The 21,968-nt window shown below is 45.0% G+C and overlaps 1 protein-coding gene and 1 long non-coding RNA gene across 7 annotated transcripts; one reads left to right on the top strand and one right to left on the bottom strand.

Annotated features, from left to right (window-relative positions):
• Nucleotides 1-1,885: 1,885 nt before the first annotated feature.
• On the bottom strand, nucleotides 1,886-20,370 carry BEST1 (bestrophin 1). 6 transcript variants are annotated; one of them, XM_083588642.1, is made up of 10 exons: nucleotides 20,113-20,370; nucleotides 15,172-15,390; nucleotides 14,055-14,149; nucleotides 12,893-13,126; nucleotides 11,680-11,834; nucleotides 10,581-10,658; nucleotides 7,645-7,797; nucleotides 6,563-6,643; nucleotides 5,618-5,769; nucleotides 1,886-4,031 (listed from the first exon to the last, which is right to left on the bottom strand). In XM_083588642.1, exons 1-10 carry the CDS (start codon nucleotides 20,322-20,324, stop codon nucleotides 2,822-2,824), a joined length of 2,589 nt encoding a protein of 862 aa, XP_083444768.1. In that variant the 5' UTR covers nucleotides 20,325-20,370; the 3' UTR covers nucleotides 1,886-2,821. The 6 variants fall into 6 exon arrangements, with proteins under 6 accessions (XP_083444768.1, XP_083444770.1, XP_083444771.1 ...); XM_083588644.1 differs by having other exon boundaries at nucleotides 15,172-15,334; nucleotides 20,113-20,364; XM_083588645.1 differs by having other exon boundaries at nucleotides 15,172-15,331; nucleotides 20,113-20,224.
• Nucleotides 15,223-17,392, top strand: LOC310750895. The gene is made up of 2 exons (XR_014542351.1): nucleotides 15,223-15,302; nucleotides 16,649-17,392. It is a non-coding gene; the product is annotated as an uncharacterized lncRNA (long non-coding RNA).
• Nucleotides 20,371-21,968: the final 1,598 nt, after the last annotated feature.

The raw sequence follows: 21,968 nt of genomic DNA, 5'->3' as shown, positions 1-21,968 counted from the left end.
ATCAGAGAAATTAAATTATACATGTAGCTTAAATCTTTCAAAGTCATGCCATTGTGGAAATGAGCTACATTTTCACAAGGGGGGGGGCAGGGGCAGTTTTAACAAGTGGGATGTTTGTTTGTTTTTAAAGTTCATGGAGGAGTGTTGAACTATGAACCTGGCGACATGTCTGGGTAAATTATTTTCTAAAAATTGATTCTTCAGTGAGGCTTGGCAAGTTAATCACTACATGAAATGCTACTCTGCCACCTTATAATGAAGATGGTTGGGAATGCTAAGGAAGGGTGGGATAAGACCCCACTGCGGATATTGTTAGTATGGTACTTCTGGGCCTTAGCACTCAGAATATGCATATGCATAGATACATGAATGTCTCTGGTACAGAATTGCCACACAACTCCATTTGGATGTGAGCTGCTGCTGTCAGCCATTTTCAAGCCCATTCCTTTTCCAGTAAGTTCAGTGAAGGATGTGAACTCATGCTTTAGGATCTATAAACTGTTTAAGGCACTCCAATAAACTTATATAGAGATACACAAGATCTGCTCTAGCCACTGTCCTAAGATCCTTTGAAATCATGTCACAGCTAATGAATTAGTTTGGATCTTAACTTTCTCTTTGGAGCAGTTCTGGGTAAAGGATTGATAGCTGCCATGAAATGTACCTTTCCACAATGAATTTTTGAAACAATGGTTCATTCCAGAGTAATTTTCCCATTTGTTTCATGCGCTTCATACCTCTGAGGGGCAGCTCTGAGTTGTTAAATTCTAGACTCATGTCAAAGGTTAAGAGTGATTCAGGTGTAGTTAAACATATCTGGAGGGAAACAGTTAACAACCATTGGATTTGTGCTAGTTATGGGGGGAAGTTTGAGGAACTTGATTCATGTCCACGACAGAACCCAGCTTTGGATTTTCTGTCTTAATCTTGTGTCCTCAGTACAATATTTGGGAGAGGTTCCTATCCAAAAGGTTTAGAAACTTGGTTTTCCCCCTCTTTCCTTTAATGATAGCTGATGTCAGGTTATGTTGAAATTTTTCTTGTGTGGAATGTAGGCAGCCTTGCTTATACCTAAAGCATGCCTGAAGCCTCTCCGCCCTTAATGGAAAGAAATTACACTCTTTGGAAGTCTGTTGCTTTACTAATAACTGCTTTTACAGCTGGTATGTTTCTGACCCATCTTAATTCCTCCTGTAAACTGGAAAAAAGGTTAATCTTCCTCAGAGAACAGATTAAATCAGGGATGAGGAACCTGGGGCCCTCCAGATGTTGGGCTGCAGTCATGTCTGACCACTGGCCATCTTGGCTGTGACTCATGAGCAGTGGGTACAGCGTGAGACTCTTAATCTGGAAAACCACAGCTTCCCTATCTGGATTAGATTGTGTGTCTACGAGAGGATGAATGACTGCTGGGAGAAGTGCAGAAAGAAACCCCATGGTGCACCTGTAAGTAACTAAACGATGCCTTCATGTGCCCCAGCTGCAACAAAACATGTCCCTTCCATTATCAGTCTCTGCAACCACAGCAGGTGTTGCAACTCCAACCATTTGACTTCACCCTCGAAGGCGCACTCTCCTACTGTCTACCACGACAGACAGATGCCAAAACCAATGGATTAGATCGAATGAAGGGATTTCTTCCTTGGAACTTTCAATAATGGCCCCAAATGGGTTTCCCGTGCTTTGTGGTGCGCTAGGCCAAAACGGCAGAGCAATAGCAGAAAATAAAAAGTGGAGGTGGTTCTCATTTGATACCCTGAGAAGTGTAGATGCTTTTCAAGGTTTCCAGTTTAGTGAGCATGAGATTCTGCAAATGCTGACACCCAAAATTGTAAGTGATTCTCTTCCTGCCCCCGTGAATGTTGCTACAGCAATTGCTATATCCTGACAGGAGCCGTTTATTGGACCTGTAAATGGCTCAAGATCCTGTGTTAAAACATAGCCAGATCAAAACATCCAACTCTCTGTAATTTAACAGGGGCCTTGTCTAGCTGTGCTTTCTGTTCGTGCTATTTAAAGCTACAAGGAACTGAAACTTTTTCTTCAATTGACTTGTCACCTGCTTTTTAGAAATAGATTGTAGGCAAATAAAAGCTGTGATGCTGTCTATTGCTAATGTGTGTTTAGTAAAGGGATACAGCGCAAAAGACAGTGCCCGGTATATAGTATAATCAAGCTATGGCCACTCAGCAAAACTGCTTCTTCATTATCTGTCCTACAGTTGACTTAGGCAGCCAGCAAAAAACTCTTAATGCTTATCAAGCAAATGGTTTTTAACCACAGCCTTAATCTTTCTGTCCATAAGTGCTGTTGTGTGTGTGCTCCCCAAATTTTTGAGACCTGACACCTTTTTTTCCTGCAGTGTCAGAAGTGGAAGCAAACTTCACTCTCATTCTCAAAAAGATTATATCACTCTATATTGTCTCAGAACATTGGGCGGGCCTCTTCTTTGCAATGGTGGGACTGACCAATTAGTACTGCTTTCTGATGCTTGTTGATCCTCCGCTCAGGGATGGGATTGTGCTTTGGGAGCAACTGGGATATTTCTGGGACTCCCACACTCTCCTTGGCTTGCTGGAATGAGAACTGGTTTCATAATCGTGTGGTGCTCAAGCACCCTGAATGACTCTTAACCAGCATGTAAGCAAAAGCCTATGCATTGTCTATGGTGTGATCTGTTCAACCCAATGTTTTTGCCTTCTCAACTGTTCTGTAGCTCATTGTATGTGATTCCGGTGTCTCTTAAGAGGCTGCGCACCCATGAAGCTTCATTTTTTAAAAAACCATGCCATCCTAGATGAAACGCATCTGTGAGCCCATTTCATTTAGTTATCTCTGCCTCCTTCCCTTCATCAGCTGTGCTCTCGCTGGTTTCCATGATCACTTCCATTAGCCCGACAAAGTCTCCTTCTGCTAGGGAGATGCCCGAGTCATTGGGAGAAGAGCTGGCTGCCTTTCTCTGATCCTTGGTATGATAAGTGTTGGTGACTCCACTTCCTGCATCTCTGGCAGCCCCCGGCACTGTTGGCGAATCCTGCTCCATGCCTCCAGGAGAAGCCTCCGAGGCAGAGCCAACAGCAGCGTTTGCTTTGCCCAGACGGGATCTCTCAAGCACTGGGGATGTCAAGGGTGTGAAGGGAAAGCAGGTGGGAGGGCCATTGCTGCTAGGGGTCTTGATACCATAGGAGTGGAGGTAGGTGGGGTAGTCTGGGTTTGGAGTTGCTGAGCGGTCTGGTGTAAACCAGGGCTGCCGGTGGCCTTTCAGACCCTTGACGTTTGCCTGCATCTCAGGATCTGGGGACTCCGCAAAGAAAGGAAACTTGGGACTTGCTGAGCTCGCTGAGGACAGAGGCCCTCCTGGGCTTCCCAAAGGGGCAATCTCCTTCGATCCATTGGTCAAGTTTTTTGCCACCTCTTCAATGGTCACTGCCAAGGAGTCTGCAGCCTGGCCTTTCTCCGTTGGCCAAACAAAAGTTTCTCTAGTTCCCGATCCAAGAGAGTTCTCACTTCTGTCCATGTCGCTGGCTCTGCCAGGGGATTGGCTGGTGGAGTTGTCCCTCAAAGAAGAGGAGCAGGCAGCGATGCTGGAGAGAGCAGGCGGCTTCTTGCGGCCTTGACGTCTGGATGGGAAGATCATGGGGATGGAGCTGATGGGCGTCTGTGGGGCGCTGTAGAAGCCAGGCCTCTCGTAGAACGGAGTGGACATGAAGGCATCAAATTCTCTCAGCTTGCTGGCCGCCTTGTCCCATTGGTCCTGGGAGGTGAAGCTTGCCGGGGAGCAGTCTCCCCTTTGCTGGTTGATACTGGTTGGGCTGCCGGGTTTGCCCACATCTGGGTATGCGTAATAAGGGGAAGAAGGCACACTGTCATTCCTACGGCGCATCAGGTTCATTCTGGACGACCTGGGGAAGGTGGGGGACTGGACGTTCAGGAAGCGGCTGATGTGGCCCAGCAATGGGGTGGAGTGGTTTGCTTCCTCGTTCTCTTTAATCTGTTCCAGGGGTTGGAATTCCATCTCTTCTTTCTGCATGCTGGAGAAGGGAAACAGGCAGTTGCAGACAGTGACTGGAGAGATTAGAACATGTAGGGTGGCTCTAAACTCCTATGTTGGGTGCACTCTGAACAGTGCCATCTCCATGTTCTGGAGAGCCCTTGGAGAGAAAACAGCCTCAGTGCCCCTTTACCACCTCTCTCCAACTTATGTCAGGGGTCCCACTTCTAGCCCCTGTTGCTGCTGCTTCCCCTGACTATTGCTGTCACCTGTTCTGTGTTCACCAGGCAGAGAAGAACCAGTGAGCAAGCAAATGTGGCACAGATTGCTGCTCCTCACTAACATGGCTCTTCACTTGCTCACCCCCTTTGTGGGCCAGAGAGAGAGAGAGAGAGAGAGAGAGAGAGAGAGAGAGAGAGAAGAGGTGAGCAAGTGGGCAGCAGCAGCAAGGAAGAGGAGAAGGGGTGGGACCAGGGGGCTCTCAACTATTGATGTATGGGACTTGGTAGGTGCTTGACCATGCCAGTCAATGATTCTTGTGCCCAGTAGGAATACTTCTGTGTTTGTACTAGCATGTCTACTCATGCTTGTTTGTTACTTCCAGGTTTGGCCCAAGACATTTTGCTGCAAAATTCCTCCTCGTCAAGGGGTGCAATATCCAAAGCTGATCAAGTTAGTTTGGCACCTGAGGCAAAAAAAAAAAAATTCCACAAGCAGCTCTCCCCACTCCTTGGCAGTAAAAAAAAACCCACAATAATAAATCACTAACAATTTGCTGCCTTCTTATGATATCTAAAATCAGCTGCCTGGGGTGGCTGCCTCACTCTGCCCAATGATAGGGCCGGCTCTTTGTGTGCTTACAAAACAAAAATATGAAAATCCTGCACCAGGAGAAGCTGACCTATGAGGCAAGTTGCTCAGACATGACATATAGCACAGTCCTATTTATTCAAACACCTCAGAGGATGAAGATGTTCATAAACAGCTTATTTGGCAGTCTGCGCCTTGATTACTTTGGCCGGTGGTATTCACTTGATTACCTGCAGGCCACAAGGTGAGGTGTGGCAGAGCTAAAGAGGTGAGTCTTGGCAACATATCACAAAGAATTTGGCTATTTGTGGTTTGGATGACTGAGGTTCTGCTTGGAGCCATAGCAACAGCAAAAACAAGCTCCACAGCACCTCAAAACAGCCAAATGACACGTTCTGGTAGAAGCTGATGTAAAAAGAGTGGTGTGAGCATTGGAGGAATGTCAAATTATATGCTAACTGCAAACTCATTCTCCTTACGTAGCCCAAATGGCATCATCCATGCACAAGAGCAGGCTTGCGGAAGTACAAAATGTTTTAAGCTTTTTTTTAATACGTTCTGTTGAACACTGTCCTCTTCTGGTTTATTACTTTGTGTGCAGGAAGAGGGCATGGCGGGCTGCCTGGAACCCTGAACAGGAGCACTCCCCACTGCAACATGTTATTTTATCTCCTCCTTGGGTTTTCTGCTAGTAATTCTCAAAACTCTTGTGGAACTATAACGACAAACACATGTATAATGCCATGAGCTTCCATAGGCAAACACCTACTTCATCTCCTGGGTCAGGAAAGGGTTGCTTTAGGTAGCTTCACTTGCCTGATGTCAAAGGTCGAGCCCAGGAAAGATGTCCGCTTATAATCCGCAGTTGCTGCTGTGTAGGGTGGCTGTGGGTCTGGTTCGTTCCAATATGGGTCCTTCTGCAGAGTGGGCAGGTCCTGGTGCATTTCATCCACTGCCATAAGGGAGACCTGCGTAGACAAGACATATGTGTCAGGCACAATGGGGTCAAAACTCAATGGCACTGTGAATGTGTTTGCTCTTATTCTTCCATTTCTGAGAAAACATCCATTTCTAATAATTTGGGGTGGTTGCAATTTAAGAATGGCTGAGGCGATGACTGTGTTCAGTTGAGAGTGCTGGAGAGCTTATGATAATAGAGCAGCTCACTAAGATAACTATGTTATTGTGGCTTGCTGGAGTCTTGATAACCCTCTCCTTTTCTGATTCGGCGAGTCCCAGGCAGACAAAAAAAAAGGTGGAGGTTTATGGCGTCTGTAGTAGGCTCAGCACATGGCTGAGTGGGGCTATGCTCAGCTTGGTGGACCACAAGTTGTGCAGGCCTGCCTAGGAGGAAAGGTTGATTATGAGCTGCCTTTGATGTACAGGAAGCAGCATGAGATCATGAGTAGCAGGCAAATGATCAAAGTGCAGTAAAGAGTGAAAGCTCAAGGAGGGGGCGAGTATGGGAAGCCTCCTTCCAAATTTTGATATAGAAACATCTTGAAATGTCATACGTTAACTTAGAAGCACACTAGGTCTTCTGATAACAAAGCCACACACCAAGAAAGTCATGCTTGGCTCAGAGACCTGCTAATGCTATATGAAGCTTTTTCTCAGAGCCATGATTTCATCTTATTGAATGCTGGATGTCTAATGAATCGCTGAGAAGGAGTGTTGAGCCTCAAAGGGGAAAGAGCTGCCCTGTGGGAAGTGTAAGAAAGGCCTTCTCTGAGTGCTGTAATAGCCAGGCCTCAAACTCACCTGGAGATTCCTATCAATGAGCCAGTTGGTTTCAAAGTCGTCGTCATCCTCCCCAAATGGATTAATGAGCTGTTCAGCTACCTGTGAAATGTGTGCAATGAAAGCATTGCTGATCAGCACTGGACATGGAATTTCATCCATCAGTTGGTTCAGATGTCTTGTAAAAACATAGATTGGTAGTTAACGAAGTTTTACTCAGAGTACACCCACTGAAATTAATGGACATGACTAAGTCAAGTAAAACTTAGTTGAATACCATCCATACCTGTTAGCCTAGGCTTTCCTTGACTCAGAAGGTTGGTCTGTTATTGCTGAAATCCTGTTTATGTTTTCATAATGCTGTTTTACTGGTTTATATGTTGTATTTTTAGCTTTACGATAATGTTTCATTGCTTTTGTTTTGCACTCTTACATACTGGTTAGAGATTGTTACATATTATGCTGTTTAGAACTGCTTTTAAATGAAATGACTTGAAATGAAAATAGCTCCTTAGTTGTGGAACTTAGGATGGTCCAGATTGTTTTAAAAAATGGGCTTCACTATTATATTTAAGACAATATTATCTTGTCCAGTCAGCAGGATTAAAAGGCAAGGTTAACAGACCAAAAGGATCTGTCACTTTGTAAAAAAATGACAAAAAGAAAGTCAGATGTTGATGTATTTGCTTGCTATGCACTGCCTTACCAATACAATTTGCATTTGAAGAAGACCTTGCCAGCTCCAGCAGCTTAATAATATATTTTTTCAGCTAGCTCACTAGAAAGAAAACCTCTTGATGGGATGGACTGCAGAGGTAAGGGTGGTGGCTGGAACAGAAGGCACAGCACCTCGCACTTGCATGCCCCTTTGGTCCTTTAAATCACCCACCATCTTCCAGTTACCCATGAATGGGCAGACCTATGTTTGAAGATCTAGGTCTGCTGCCATCACGTGGACTTTTGGCCACTCTATAAAGCCTGGATTTGCCTCTGTCTAAAGTGGCCTCAGGGTGTATCTCGGCTACTCAAAAAAGAACTTCAGAAGTTCTATCCTGATGGGCAGAAGTTTCTGGGGGAATTCACACTCTCTCCTTTGAACTGACCTTTAGCCAGCCAGCATAGAAGAAAAACTGCAGGAAGGTGAAGATGGGCACAAAGAGATCCATCTCGTGGCCAGGATACTCCTTTGCAGGGTCCAGGAACTGTCGACCAATTAAACAAGCCAGGAAAAAGCTGTAAACAGCCACTGTGACCACCTTGGAGAAAGAGACACAGTGTGTTAGGGCCTTTTAAGACGCTGTGACTTATTGGGGTGGGAGTTGCACAGCCATTGCTAAGCTATGGTTCACAAAAGGAAGTGCTTCTGCAGGGGTAGTATCATTATGACCCAGACTAAAGTCATTAACCCAAGAAAACAAGCTTCTCACCCTCAACAAGCACAACTGTGTTCTGTCTCTTTTGCTGTGGTTTCACTGATGCCACATGTACCCATGGGGTCTGAAATGCCTATGAGACTGCTGCAAGACACATCACCTGCCCCTCACCCACCTGCCTACCACATGGGTAAGCACCACCGTTCTAAACCCCTTCCACTGGTTCTTTTCATTCCTTTTTTTCTTCTTCCACATCTTCCAGTACTTGAGTGAATCCCTCGTACAGTTTCAATACAAAAAAAACAACAACCCATGTTATCTTCTTGCATCAAGTTCAGGCCCATTTGCTTCCACACTGGGAAGATCTATGGGGATTTTTAAAATGTGGCTAGTATTAGAAAAAGCACTAGGTGAAAGCATGGTTATATTTCCATGAAAAAGGACCTTTGTCTGGAAAGCCCCAAAGATTTTGAAGAACTCAGTTATTGTCTCACTTCCTCATCCCTTTTGCCTCAAAAGCAGTGGCATAGCGTGGGTTGTCAGCACCCGGGGCAAGGCAAGTAATTTGCGCCCCCTAACCCGTGGATTTGCGCCCCCTAACCCTAACCCCCAGATGTTGCGCCTGGTGCGGCCGGCACCCCCTGCACCCCCCACGCCACGCCACTGCTCAAAAGAACTACTCTGGCTCTAAATTCTCTACTAATTCTTCAGCTTTTTTTAGTTTTACAATTCTCTATTTGATCTTTCCAATATATGGGGCCTCTAAAGGCACCATGTTTAATGTCCCATATCATTTCTACATCATTTGCAATCCAAAATCTGGCTCAGAATGCCACCTGTCATTATTTAAGTTCCTATGGCTATGCAGAAAACAACTAATTCATGGAAATAGACTGTCCATGTACAGCCTTGACCTTTATCTGCCTTTCATCCTGGCTTGCAGGGTTCGATATATACCTTCCATTAACCTGAAATCCTTTTTCTCGGCACAACAGAGTCTGGCAGAGTGCGCTATTTAAGCAACAGGGTTGCATAAGACATGCGAGGAAGCTGGCACCATAACGTCTACCCCGAGGCTGCAGTTTGGGCGGTGGTGAGCAGTTAACATGCCTGGTGTCTAATGTAGATAACAGCCTTCCTTTTGCACAGAGGGCAGGAACAGCATGCCAAGAGCTGTGAAGCTGTGTTTGTAGGGCTCAGGCAAAAACATGATTCAGTGGATGGGAGTGAGCTAGTAGGGCAAGTTTTGATATGCTCAAGGAGAAAAAGAGCATGTACTCAGAGAAAATAAGGACCCAAACTCATTGGTCTTGAAAATTCCCTGTCATTGTATGGGGAGTTATTATGTGCTATGTGTTTGACTGCAACCGCATAAGACGTTGTGACTTGAACATACAACGTCTGGCACACTAGAGTTGTGTGTATGGGATTCATAAACAAAAGTTATGTGAGAAGGTGATGCAAGGATTGGGTGTGAAGGCTACAGAAGATCATGCATGCAGTATGCATATCTGTGGTTGTGGTGGGGAAAACTAACAATTTTATTTATTTCTTAAATTTGTATACCCCCTTTCATCTGTAGATTCCAGGGCGGTTCACAACATAAAGAATACAAGATAAAAACACAAAATACACAATAAAAATGACAGCAAAGGAAACAGTCACAAACCAGTAACCTCCCTCCCACTTGGAGATTCAAGTGGAAGGGGTTTAAGGGCAGGTACATATTTGTACATGAGGACTTTGGATGTATTCCGAGGCTAATAATAGAAGAGCCCTGTTGGGTCAGACCAAAGGCTGATCTAGCCCAGCTTTCCATTTCTCACAGTGGTGAACCAGATGCCTATGCTCACAAGCAGGGCATGTGGAAACAGCCTTCTACTGCGGCCATTGCCAAGTGACTGGTATTGTGAAGCATGCTGTCTCTGCTCCTGGAAGTAGCAACAGCCACCATGACTACCAGCAGCCACTGACAGCCTTATCCTACATGAATTTTTCATATCCCACTTCAAAGCTGCCTTACATCGGTGGCCTTCATCACATCTGGTGGGAGCAAATTCCATAGTGCACTCTGTGAAGAAATACATCCTTTTGTCTGCTCTGAAACTTCAATCATCTAGCTTTTTTGCATAACCCCAGATATTCTAATATTAGGAGAAAGAAAGTGTGTGTGGGGGGGGACGGGACCCACTCTATTCATGTCCCCTCTCCCACTGGCGGAGGAAGAAGAGTGTGGGGGGAGCGCACCACCCCCGGCAGCGCAACCTCAGTGGGGTGCCATCGCAGCTGGCCCCCCCACCCGCGCTGGGCGCCATGCCCCCGCAGGCAACGTGCCACACCTCCAGGACACGTGCCACACCCCTGTGCCACACCGGGGACATGCACCAGCCCCGTCCCTGCCTGCTCTCCGCCCCCCCCCCGGTGCCAGAGCATGAAGCTCTGCCACTGCCCTCTCCTCAACTCACCCCCTTTTTCCTAAACTAAAAAGCCCCAAATGTTGTTACGCTTCCTTGTACAGGAGTTGCTCCAGCTTGCTTTGCATTTTGATAGCAATTCTGATTATTTTAAATCCCATTGAAATAAATGAGTGTTAAGTGAGCTAGCTTGATTTTAAGTGGGACCAAGACGCATTTAATTTTGTCTGGAGAATATATACCAGTTCTCACCTGTGTGTAGACTAATGGAATGCTGATCCAATCATACCCATAGAGTCTCCCACACTGACTGCGCAAAGTGTTCATTTCCTGTTGGAGGGAAGGACAAGTACTGATAAAGGTACAGATGATCCACCACAGAGTCCCGTCCCACCCATTTTGCCTTTATTATTTCTTTCTTTGCAAATATTTGTATACTGCCAAACATTTAAAAAATATTGAGGCGGTGAACAACATGAAATAATAAATAAAATCAAATTACAAATAATGCATCAATGAATCAGATTAATAACTCAGCTTAACCGGATTGCCTCTCAAGGAAAGCCTGGATGAACAAATGCATTTTGAGGAGATGCTTAAATGCTAGTACTATATGCACCTGTCTGATGATTACTGGGAGCACATTCCAGAGGGCAGATGCCGCAACACGAAAAGTCCTGTTTTTGTAGACATAAGAGGAAACTTGGGAGAATGCAAAAATATTAAGAGTGTTTCTCTCACAATGTCCTCATCAAATTGCCATCCCACTGTATTTTCCCATTTAATCAGGATTTATTGTTTCTATGGAAAACCCATTAAGTTAAAAAGAAATAAATCCAGAACTGGTAAATCCAGATTAAATGGGGAGGCAGGGGTGGTGTTTTAACGAGGATGAAATTGTGTGGACACTGTGAAAACTTGCGTTCATGAGCAGCACTGAGTCAAAATCGGCTGCTGTGTGGAAGCACCCAGTGAAACAGTTCTCCCTCCTTTTCTCATCCTTCCGCTCTTTGCGAGAGGTTCCTCCTTGTGGTCCTTGAAGCACATCACAGACTCACATGACCCTGCTTTATCCTTTCTATTGACTTGCCATTTCTGAGCCCAAAGTGAGCACTGCCAATTGCAATATTGTTTTGTTATTTTGTCAGTAGGGACACAGAAGGTTTTGGGTCCGCAGCTCCCCGCATACCACTGTCCTGTCTGGTCTTAAGCTGCCTATCATCATATCCCATCCTTGATGGCCTGCAGCAATTATTCTGCCTCTGCTCCTTCCTGGAGAGAGACCTGATGTTCTCTGTTCAGGAGACTACAGCATGGTTGGCTGACACCCACTTGCATATCATGAACTCACATTCAAGATGCCTTGCAGGAGCACACTGTCACGGATCCTTCCATCATTACGTGCCTTCACTGCCAGGTTCGAGAACCACACGCAGGGGATCCAGAACTTGTTATGGGGTGAATTTAAACTGTCAAACTTCTTGTGTTCTTCTGGAGTCATCAGGCCTATGCAGACAAGAAGATGGGGGAGAGGAGGAGGACAGTTTACAGGAATCCTGTCACGCAGGTTGTATTTTGGAGAGGAAATAAACCTGTTGATCTCAAAAACAATTTTTGGGACCTCAAAATATTGAAGCGCCTTAAAAATAAACAGAAAAAATTAATAACACAATAGACAGCACAAATTCAAATATATATTTGTAAATAAACACAGATATTACCATATTGGCCCAAATATAAGCCGTACCCGAATATAAGCAGCACCTTTAAAATTCAAGGGGAAAAAGAAAAAAAAGACAATACTGTACTCGAATATAAGTTGCTCACTTAAAATTCCACAGGCACTCACACCTGTTCCATTTTACCTTATGTCTGTTTCAGCAGCGATATCGCAAAACCCAATTTTTGTAAGGTCACAAATTTAAGCTGCAGTTTAACTTTTCATGGTCGGAATTTGGAAAAAAAGTGTGGCATATATTCGGGCCAATACCGTACAAAACACCAAAAGCTTCCAATGACCACCTTCCAAAGGAAACCAAACCTGGATATGTGCTGTACTCCTAGAACTGCTAACCACTTGGAGAAGTGGGAAGAGCTTAACGGTAGCTTCAGAGTGGGTCCCATAACAATTATAACTTGCCCAGTTGTTCTGAACCCTTAGATTTGATAGGCTGAAGGCATCAAAGATTGAGGGCCAGTGTAGTGCGGGAGATTAAATCTCAGGCTAGAAAAGGGGAGACCCAAGTTCAAATCAATGCTCAGTCCTAAAGCTCACTGAGTCACCGTGGGCCAGTCACTGTCTCTCAATCCAACCTATCTCACACGACTGTTGTAGGCATAAAAAGCAATGTAGATAACCCTGTACGCTGCCTATTAGTTTCCTTGGAGGAAAAAAAAGCAGGATATAAATGTAATTAACAAGAAAGATTGCCTTCCTCCCTCCTCTAACCAACTCTTGGCATCTCACAAAGTGTCCCCCTGGACGTCTTCATTTGTGGCACGGAGGGTGGGAATCACTTTAAGCACATTTTGTCTTAGTTGGTCATCACTGTGATGGATAGTACCTGCTGTCACAATATGTTCAATGCTGGGAAATCGCTTGAAGACAGCAGTGCTGACCGAGCGCAAGATCAGCACACCCAGCAGATTGATGTAGCGCATGAGCGTGCGCCGAAGGAGGCGGCCGTACTCGTCCTTCCCATCCACGCTACTTGAGACCAGGTTCATAATGCGGTCAGGCCATGGGATGCTCTCATACTGTCCCCACCATCGAGACACCACTAAGGTGACATAAAAACCTAGCGTGAAAACAAAGAGATGGTTAGTGAGGATGATAGGAACGAAAAGGAAAGGGCTGCAGGAACAGATCCAATTTGAGCAAAATTGGGACACACACACAAGCTCTGAGCCACAAACCTTTTCCATTTTGAGCTTTCACAAGACATCACTTGTGCATGTTCAATTTTTTGTCTCACAAAACTGAAGAAAGCTGAAAATCTTTGGAATCCAAATTATGTTTGCTTCATTATATGCTCATTATATGCTCAGCACCCTGGCTGTAGTACCTGAGCTTGCGAGATCTTTGTCTGCAGTATATGCAGTTGATCCTGTGAGAAAGATCCCTCAGCCCTGCTCTTCTCTCATTTAGCAATACCCTGTCAGAATGGGCACTACCACACTGCTCCTCATAGTCTTATGAGCCCAGAGTAGGGAGAATGCTTTGTCAAAGCCTGACATGAAACTGTCAGTAAGAATGGCTTGGCAGAGCGCCATCTTGCCTCTCAGAGAAGACATATTTATGCAAACTTCTGTCTGGTGTTTCTTAAGGGGTGTGAGAAATTCTCCAGCAGCCTTCAGATTTCATGCCAGGCAGGAACAGCTGTCATAGCCCAATTATGTCCTCCTTTGTGAAGAAGTACTTTATTTTGTGTGTTCCAAATTTTCCAACATTCAGCTTCAAAAGGATGTTATGAGAGAGGGAGAAAAATATTTCCCTATTGTTATAATTGAGAAACAACAGAGTCTGTGATTCTCAGCTGAAGTGCTTTGCTACTGATCATTCTAGGTACAGATAGAGAGATATTAGGGATGGGTGGGGCACCATTTTGGATTTTCTGCCTCAAGCACCAAAATGTTTTTGCTGGCCCTGGCTATACATGTTACAAATAAGCAAATAAATAATGTAAGGGTTTCACACTATTCTTTCCCCATTTTTACATGCCTTACCTAGTACAAAGGACACCGGGATCAGTTCGGCATAGCTATTGCAATACATAGCCAATTTCTCAAACATCAGCCTTTGGCTCTCATTCAGAACCAGCCTGTAATGGAAGCACAGGGGAATATTTCCAGTTTCAAAACTACAAAGGGGATTTCTCAGTAATGGGTACTGAGAAAAGCAAAAAGGAAGAAAAAGAGCTTCCTGCAGAATCATGGGCTCTGGTTGCTATTTGGACAATACCGTACAACAAATTCACTTTTGTTTTCATTTGTTGTGTGCAGTTAAGATCTTGTCCCTCAATGTAGCAATGTAATGCTTTGCTTATATAACCTCACATTTCTCTGAGCATTCAAACACTCAAATCTAGGGGAAATATAATCTTTAGAATAATTTTTTCTTTATGGTTCTATGTTTCCTCCATTGCACAGCTCTAGTACAAGATTGAACACAATCCCCTCACCGTTGGGTCTGTTTTTATAAGTGTTCAGATTTTATAAATAAAAAAATATTTTATTTTTCGCTGACTTCTGAGGGTGCTGCCTCCTTGGTTGAGTCAGGCAACTGTGGCCGGCCTCAGGCCTCCTCTTCTGGAGAGCTGCCTCCTTCCTACAGCTCAACAGACTCCTGTTTGTTGGTTTGGGAGTTTGGGGAGAGGAGGAGGGAAACATTCTTTCCTTAAAAGCACCCACTGCCTTTCCAAAGAATGAGCTCAAAACGAAGGCCAAAATCTACTGTTGTTTTGTGTTGTTTTTTTCAATTAGTTTGCTGTGGTTCATATTAAGCTGTGTTGTTTTTCTGTCTCTACTTATGTGGGAACAGAAAGCATAGCGGGAAGCATTTTTGATGGGACACCCACTATCCCCTTTCTTACCCTCTGGAGTTATTCCTGGATGGAATGCAGATTAAAAGGAGGAGGAGGAGGCAGACCCTGAAGTACAGGCTCCTCCTTCCCTGTCTCTCAAAAGGAAGACTGATCGGCTACAAGTGAATGAGATATTTGAGCCGTCCTCTACCAATTGTTCCCCTGCAGAAGTCTTGTGCCAAATCTAAAACATGCTTGCATGATGCGTGCAGAAAGATCCTAAAGAAACCAACAGGCTTAAAAGAAATGCCGGTGCTCACCTGTAGATGAGGCTGATGCCGAAGTAGAAAGAGATGAAGATTAAGAACTCGCAATAGAGGAGTTTGTAGATGCTCCCTTTCCATCGGAGCAGGAGCTGTGAGAAGGTGCCCAGGCGTGCATCAGCTACACGGTATGTGTATGTCACTGTCATCACAAGGCCTGCTAAGAAAGAAACAACGACATGATGGGGGTTGAGGCCCATTGCGGGAGAGCGGGTCCTGTAGAAAGACAAAACCAGCTTTGGCAGGTTGGGGAATTGGATAACCTGGATAAAATCAGTGCTTTTTGTGGGTGAAGGTTCTTACCAGGGCAGGGAACCATCACTTGTTTTTTTTTTGCTGCCCGTGGCAGCCATTTTGTGCTGACACCCACAGCACTTTTATTGAGAGGAATACTGGCACCTCTTTTTTACACACCAACACCCACGGAAGCAAGGAAGCACTGGGCAAAACTATATGCAATTTCATTGTGTTTGTGTGAGAGAGGGGGAAAGGTAGCCTTGCAGTAACTCGGAGCAGAGCTTTTTGAGTGACTGCCCCTGTTCCGTGCAATACAGTGGTACCTCTGGTTACGTACTTAATTTGTCCTGGAGGTCCGTTCTTAACCTGAAACTGTTCTTAACCTGAAGACCACTTTAGCTAATTCCTATCGAGATATGACAGGCATCCACTTTTAGGAAACAAATGAAGACATTTTTGTTCTGACAGGCTTTCCCAGCCGGATAAATGGGCCCTTCTGTTTGGTTTTGGTTTTGTTTGGAATGTATTGGCTTTTTTGTATTTTTAACTGTTTTTAATGTACACGGTCTTGAGACTATTGTGTAGAAACCTATTAGTAAATTGATGATAATTATTAGAATAATAGCCCCAATGAATCAATCTCAATTTGACAACAAATGCTGATGGAAATATACTGTGAAAACCATATATAGATTGCTATGGCTAGTGGCTAATGCAAATAAAGTTTCTATCTATCTAACCATATATCAATGATCGCATATACAGGTCAGCAGAATAAATGTCCATCATCGTACATGATAAGCTGCATTTGTTGCATGCTTTTTTCTTGCATGGACATATTTTCCATGTTGGAAAAAAGTATGTGATAGGATCTCAGTGGGTGGATCCTTGATGTCACAAACACGATTTGTTCCAGAAAGTAAGGATGTCAGATTATATTGGATACACATATACAAGGCATTTTAAGACAACCACAGCCAAACACTTTAAATAGTGTCCCGAGGCTCCCCCAACCATCATGCACAGATATTGAGGGTGCACAGGGGCCTACAGGGGAGAGGAGAGAAGCAGGAAGTTCCATTGTGCAATTTGGAAAGAAACAGAATGCATCTTCCCATGATGGAGAAGGCTGGGGCCAGATGTCCTCTGTGCCTGCTCTGTCTGCTGCCCATGTGCTAAGGTGGGCAACTTCAAGACCCCTGCTCTCTCTTCTTAAGATTATTTGTCTTTACATCAGACTTGGATTGGATGGTTCGTTGAATAAAGGATGCCTTGAAACAGAAGACTTTCCTCTATGATAGTCCTTCAAATAAAAAACTTTTCCTCCTGAGGCAAGAAGTGAGCAGGAATAAAGAAGCAACACTGAAAAATAAGGAGAAGGAAATTGGGGAACATCTAAAGGAACCGAAAGTTGGAGTATGGGAAAAGAAAAGGCGAGATGTAAGAAAAAGTTTATTCAGTAGTACTAACAACTCAGGTTTGGACTGCTGCCCAGGAGATAGTTTACACATTAAAGAGAGCACCAAAGTATGTTGCTTCTCAGAAGAGCCTTCCCCACAAACCATCAATAACAACATTTGGTTTGGTCTGTTGTGTTTGGATAGGGGTGAGCAGGAGGGATGATTGTATAGTATGGTGCAGAAATAATGCACAGTAAAAGGTGGGAGAGACTTTCTGCACGTACTATGCATGTTTCACAGAAATGCACAAACTTATCCTCTAGACGAGTTTGTCCAAGCAGGCAGAAACACAACAAAATGTTTTCTATGGAATATTTCCCCCCCTGACCATGTATGTTTAACAGTATCTTGATGATGTGGATTTCCTGGCTCAGTCATGTCATCGCCTGGAGTTGCTCAATGTGATGGATGAACCTTTCACAAGGTCCCAGTGTTTATATTATTGTGTTCCTAGCCACGTGTTTGCCAGAGGCAGCTTGAAGATTATTCCTATATGTAATGCCAAATACATAACACAGAAATGTTGTATGGTAGCCAGTCTATCTGTAAGAATAGCTCAGCCCCCAAATAAGCATATTGTCTGCTGCATTGTCCGTCTTGCTGTGCCTCTTTCTCTCTCTCAAACCCTCCCCTCCCCCAAGATGATTATGCACCTGACTGCACTGGTAGCAAGAAAATGCCAGGGCTTATCCACACTTACCTTTCCTCAACGCTTTCCAGGCATGGTCTGTGCCTTAAAACTCCATGTCCAAACGCCTTTTTCCCCCATTGCTCCAGAGTTTCTCTGTGTAGACCCACTCTTTATAGTTCAGTTGGAGCAAACAGCAATCTGTGGGAAACCCAAATTGATGTTTGCTCCAACTGAGTCTTAAAGAGCAGGTTCTCATGGGGAAAGCCCAGCCCCCCCAAAAAAACCCCACACTCAACAAAAAGTGAGTGTAGATAAACCCCCAGTCTAGTCTGGGGCTGCTATTTGGTAATTTTACAGCTAGATACTTTTGTTTTAAAAATTGTCATCAATGCTAGCAACGCTGCTGAAGACCTTTTAAAATTGTGTATATTAGAATAACCACATAAACAATGCCCCCTTCACCTCGTTCCTAGATTGGTGGTAAACATGCCAGTCAGATAATGTTCACCAATGCTAATTTCATTTTCTAATCTACAGTCATCTGCATTCTCCCATAACCACATTAGATTCCAGCAGAAATCAAGCATGGCTGTGTCCAGGCAGCTGTCCAGCCTGCTTCTAGCCTCTAGCTCACACACAACTTTGTCCTTCACACTAACAGCCTGCTGGGGGTGGGGGCCCCATCCCTTTCCTGTCTGGCACAGAGCCGCTTCCTTCATTACCCTAAGGACCCATACTTAGTTGCCATTACCAAGAAACTTGCCTGGCTATTCCAGCATTTGAATATTCATTGGACCCTGGAATTAGAAGGGATTTAGGCATACAGCTTACCCCCACCCCCACCTCACCCTCCAAAACTCACAACACAACAAATCCACAAATGTGGAAAAGATAAAGGAAATGACCACACACACACACATACTTGAACCACTTGAAGATATTCCTTGATTGTGTGTGTGTGTTTTGTTATGGCAACTTCCTTTGCGCCTCCACCGCACCCAGGTAGAATTTTTCTCATGCAATTCAAATGCGGAGTGCATTTTTACCAAAGATGGAAAACTCCAAGCCTTGCCTGTGTAAATAATGCCCGTGAATTCTTCAGCAGTATATAGGAAAGTCCTGTGCCTTTCCCTTTCCCTCCTAGTCTAGAATGCCCCCCTGCCCTGCTATATTGCTTACTGTGGGAGGAAACTGGAAGGTTATCCATGCCAAATCAAATTTCTAGAAGCAGAGGAGAGAATGCACTGATTGCCAAAGAAGAAGAGAAGAAAAGAAAGTTGTAATGCTTCCTCTTGTGGGATTCGGTGAAGCGAAAGAGCATATTCTATATTATATGATGCCAGGGTGCTTTGAATTAGGTGTTGGGTGGGCTCTTCTTCGCTAGAGATATTAAAAAAGAGCCTGGATGGCTGCTTTTCAGAGATGCTATAGCACCAGGTTTTCTGCCTCAGCAGTGGGGTTGGAAAAATTGGTGTATACTATGATTCGATATATCCTTGTACTGCACCTGGAATACCTATGGAGAAACAAAAACACTAATTCCTCCTTATTCTCAATCTGAGAATAAGCAAATACATCTTCTGATATCCTACGGTTAGAGGTATCTTCATTGTTTTCCCCAGTCAAACTTCTCCCTGGTACTCACCGGTTAAGGCTCCCTTGGCTCAGGAGCTGGTAGAGTTACAGACACTAAACAGTCCTATAAACTCTATATGTGCAGACAGGCGTACACTGTTAAAATAAGGAAGGATCCATATCCAAAGTCACATAACATGGAGGAACTACCTTGTAACACACTTGAAACAGCTTTCGTCCTTACTGTTAGACTGGCTGAGGCTAACATCCTATGTAAACCTACTAGGGAGAGTTAAGTCCCATTGAAGACAGTGGGACCTACAGCAGAGCAAACATGCACAGGCTTGGAAAACACAGCTGATGGTGGCATTTCCTACTATTTTACAGTTCACGGATTCCTCTGCATGGAACGAGACTTGTGAGTATGGTAGTTGCTATTTCAGGTGAATTGTTCTAAAATACAAAGCTGTGACACCCACCCACCCACCGGGGGGCCTTTATAATGCAAATACTCTGCGGATCTCATAGAACAGTAGATCACTGGATTTTGTACATTGAGGAAAAAAGAGTTTGCCAATGTGCTTTTTTTAGGGGAGGAAGGGGAACAGCTTTCAAAAATTAAATCATTTTAAACGTCAACATTGGAATGCCCAACGTGAGAATGCCATTTTTTTGCATGTTAAAGTGCATCCTTAGACCCCATGGCCAACCGCAAAGGAGAACAAGACCTAGTTTATGCAAGAGGAAATTGTGGCAAGAGTTGCTTGACCTTCAGGAACAAGAGAGGCTGCACCTGCTGCACCACCCTCCTCTCCTGTGAAAGATACAAGAACCCCAGGTGGTTCCTCCTTTGCATCTGTATACACAGTATTCTCGTGATGGCCAAATGTACAGAACTGGCAGCCTCCCTCTGCCCCAAATAAACTAAATAAGGTGCCTTGTTTTAAAAAAGTGGAAACACATATATCCCTAAGCAAAAAGAAAATCTGTCCCATTCTAGGACAGCGCCACAGCAGCCCTCGGGGAGCTACTTACCAAAGCAGGCTCCGGCCCTGCAGCTGGGACTGGAGACGTTTGGCCTCGCATGTGTCCTGGCGAGGTTCTTTGTCGGCACACGCCACACTCCACCTCTTCCCACCTCTGTGGCTTGTGGGTGATTGAACCTGACAGTGACACGGTGCTCTAAGAAGCCTGAAACCCACTTGGGAGTTGCAACCGGTCACTTGATTCCTTAATCCCACCCCCATTACAAAAGGAACTCTGTTGTCTTTTGCTGTGTTCTCTCCTAATCTTCCAAGTAAGCTCTGCGTGTTTAGAGAGAGGCAGGCCAGGGGGGGGAGCGGGGGGTGGCCCCTCAGCTGCCGCCCGCCCGCTCCTGCTTGCACTCACTCCTGGCACAGCCGTGGCAGCCGCAAGAAGAAAGGCATTTCTCCTGCTAATTCTTTCCTGTTTGGATCTTTTCTGAATGTCACCGTTTTTCAGAAGCCCCGGGGATTAAGTGGGGCTGGAATTTTCCACACAGTTTATAAGGGTTTTGTCATGCTGCGCTGAGCGCAACCCACCCACAGGCCTTCTTCTGGGGCTCCAAACGATGGCTTCCTGTGAGCTGGGATGCTCTCTGGCCTCCAGGCACCTGAACTCGGGCCCAGTTCACACATTCAAGGCTCATCACTCCATGGGTTCTTTCCTCACTTGACGGCTCAGTATTTGGTGGCTTGAAATTGAACATGTGGGCTTCTCCACTTAGGAAGCATAGGTGGAGATATGGAGACTCTCTCTTGTGGGACTTGATCTGCAATGGCTCTTCTTGTATATGGTTGCCACCATCAACTTAGACCTGCCAAGTGACCTGAGGGGCAGGGGGGAATTCACACTGCTTTGTTCTTGCGGCTGCTACTCCATGTCCTTGGAGATGGAGGTGGAGTCTTGATGTCAGATTTATCCCCAAGTGCTTCCTTAGGAGAGGATGGATCTGCGCTGATAGGGAGACGCCTGAGTCTTCTCAACTGGCAGTGATGTTGCATGCGGAAGTGAGCCATTCACATGACTTACCCGCTCAGCCCTTCCCCTAGATCCATGTGCCTCTGGGATCAGACTCCTCCTGGAATCTGGAGGTCGCCAACCCATTAGGACCTTCCCCTTGGTTAGACTCCTCCAGTTCCCCAATCACCTCCCATTCCTTGTCATTTGACTGCCCTCTCCATGATGTCTCCACAAGACTCATGACAATTTCTCATATTCTAACCCTCAAATCTTGTCCTTGCTTTGCAGCCATTCTCCTTTCTCCCACCAATTCATCCACATAAAATCAGCCTTGCTCAACCTGGTGCCCTCCATATGTTGTCAGACTACAGCTCCCATCATCATTGGCCACACTGGATGGGGCTCCTGTGAGCTGGAGTCCAACAACATCTGGAGGGCACCAGGTTGGGGAAGACCTGCATAAACTCACTCTCGCTCTGATGATGAGGAGAACTATTTCCTAATGGTTTGATTCCATTTCATCTCGTAGGACAGGGGGAGGGGGCAGAAGGCGGGGTTTCTAGTTAAAAGCGCAGCATATAAAAGCTATAATGACCTTGTCAGCAACCTTCATCCCTTCCTCCCAAAACTTGTTGAGCCTGCTGAACTAAGCACCCAAATCTTGGTTTTTCACTGGGGTCAGCTCCCCCTGCTCCTCAGTAGGTTTTTAAATATTGCCAGTGGGACTAACCAAAGAGCTCAGTCATCTGCTTGTGTTGCCCACAAAGTGCCTCTCTTGGTCAGTCACACTTAATTCTTTAAACTATAGTTGGCAGGTGCTTTATCTGAGGGAGGATTCTTGTCCCTGCCTTCAAACATACCCTTCTTTCACATCCAGTCAATGTGGCCAGGAATGGTCCATTCCCAAC

Source organism: Podarcis filfolensis (assembly GCF_964270895.1).
Source record: "Podarcis filfolensis genome assembly, chromosome: 1".
Classification (NCBI taxonomy): domain Eukaryota; kingdom Metazoa; phylum Chordata; class Lepidosauria; order Squamata; family Lacertidae; genus Podarcis; species Podarcis filfolensis.
The sequence above is the reverse complement of the archived record's forward strand: the minus strand, read 5'-3'. Positions and strand labels throughout refer to the sequence as shown.

Excerpts from the sequence above, each read along its gene's own strand:
- BEST1 (XM_083588642.1), bottom strand. The coding sequence starts at position 20,324 with ATGGGGGTGGGATTAAGGAATCAAGTGACCGGTTGCAACTCCCAAGTG. Across the intron at positions 10,659-11,679 it reads TCCTGCAAGGCATCTTGAAT|GAAATGAACACTTTGCGCAG; the intron begins GTGAGTTCATGA and ends TCCCTCCAACAG. Across the intron at positions 5,770-6,562 it reads TCATTGATAGGAATCTCCAG|GTCTCCCTTATGGCAGTGGA; the intron begins GTGAGTTTGAGG and ends TTGTCTACGCAG.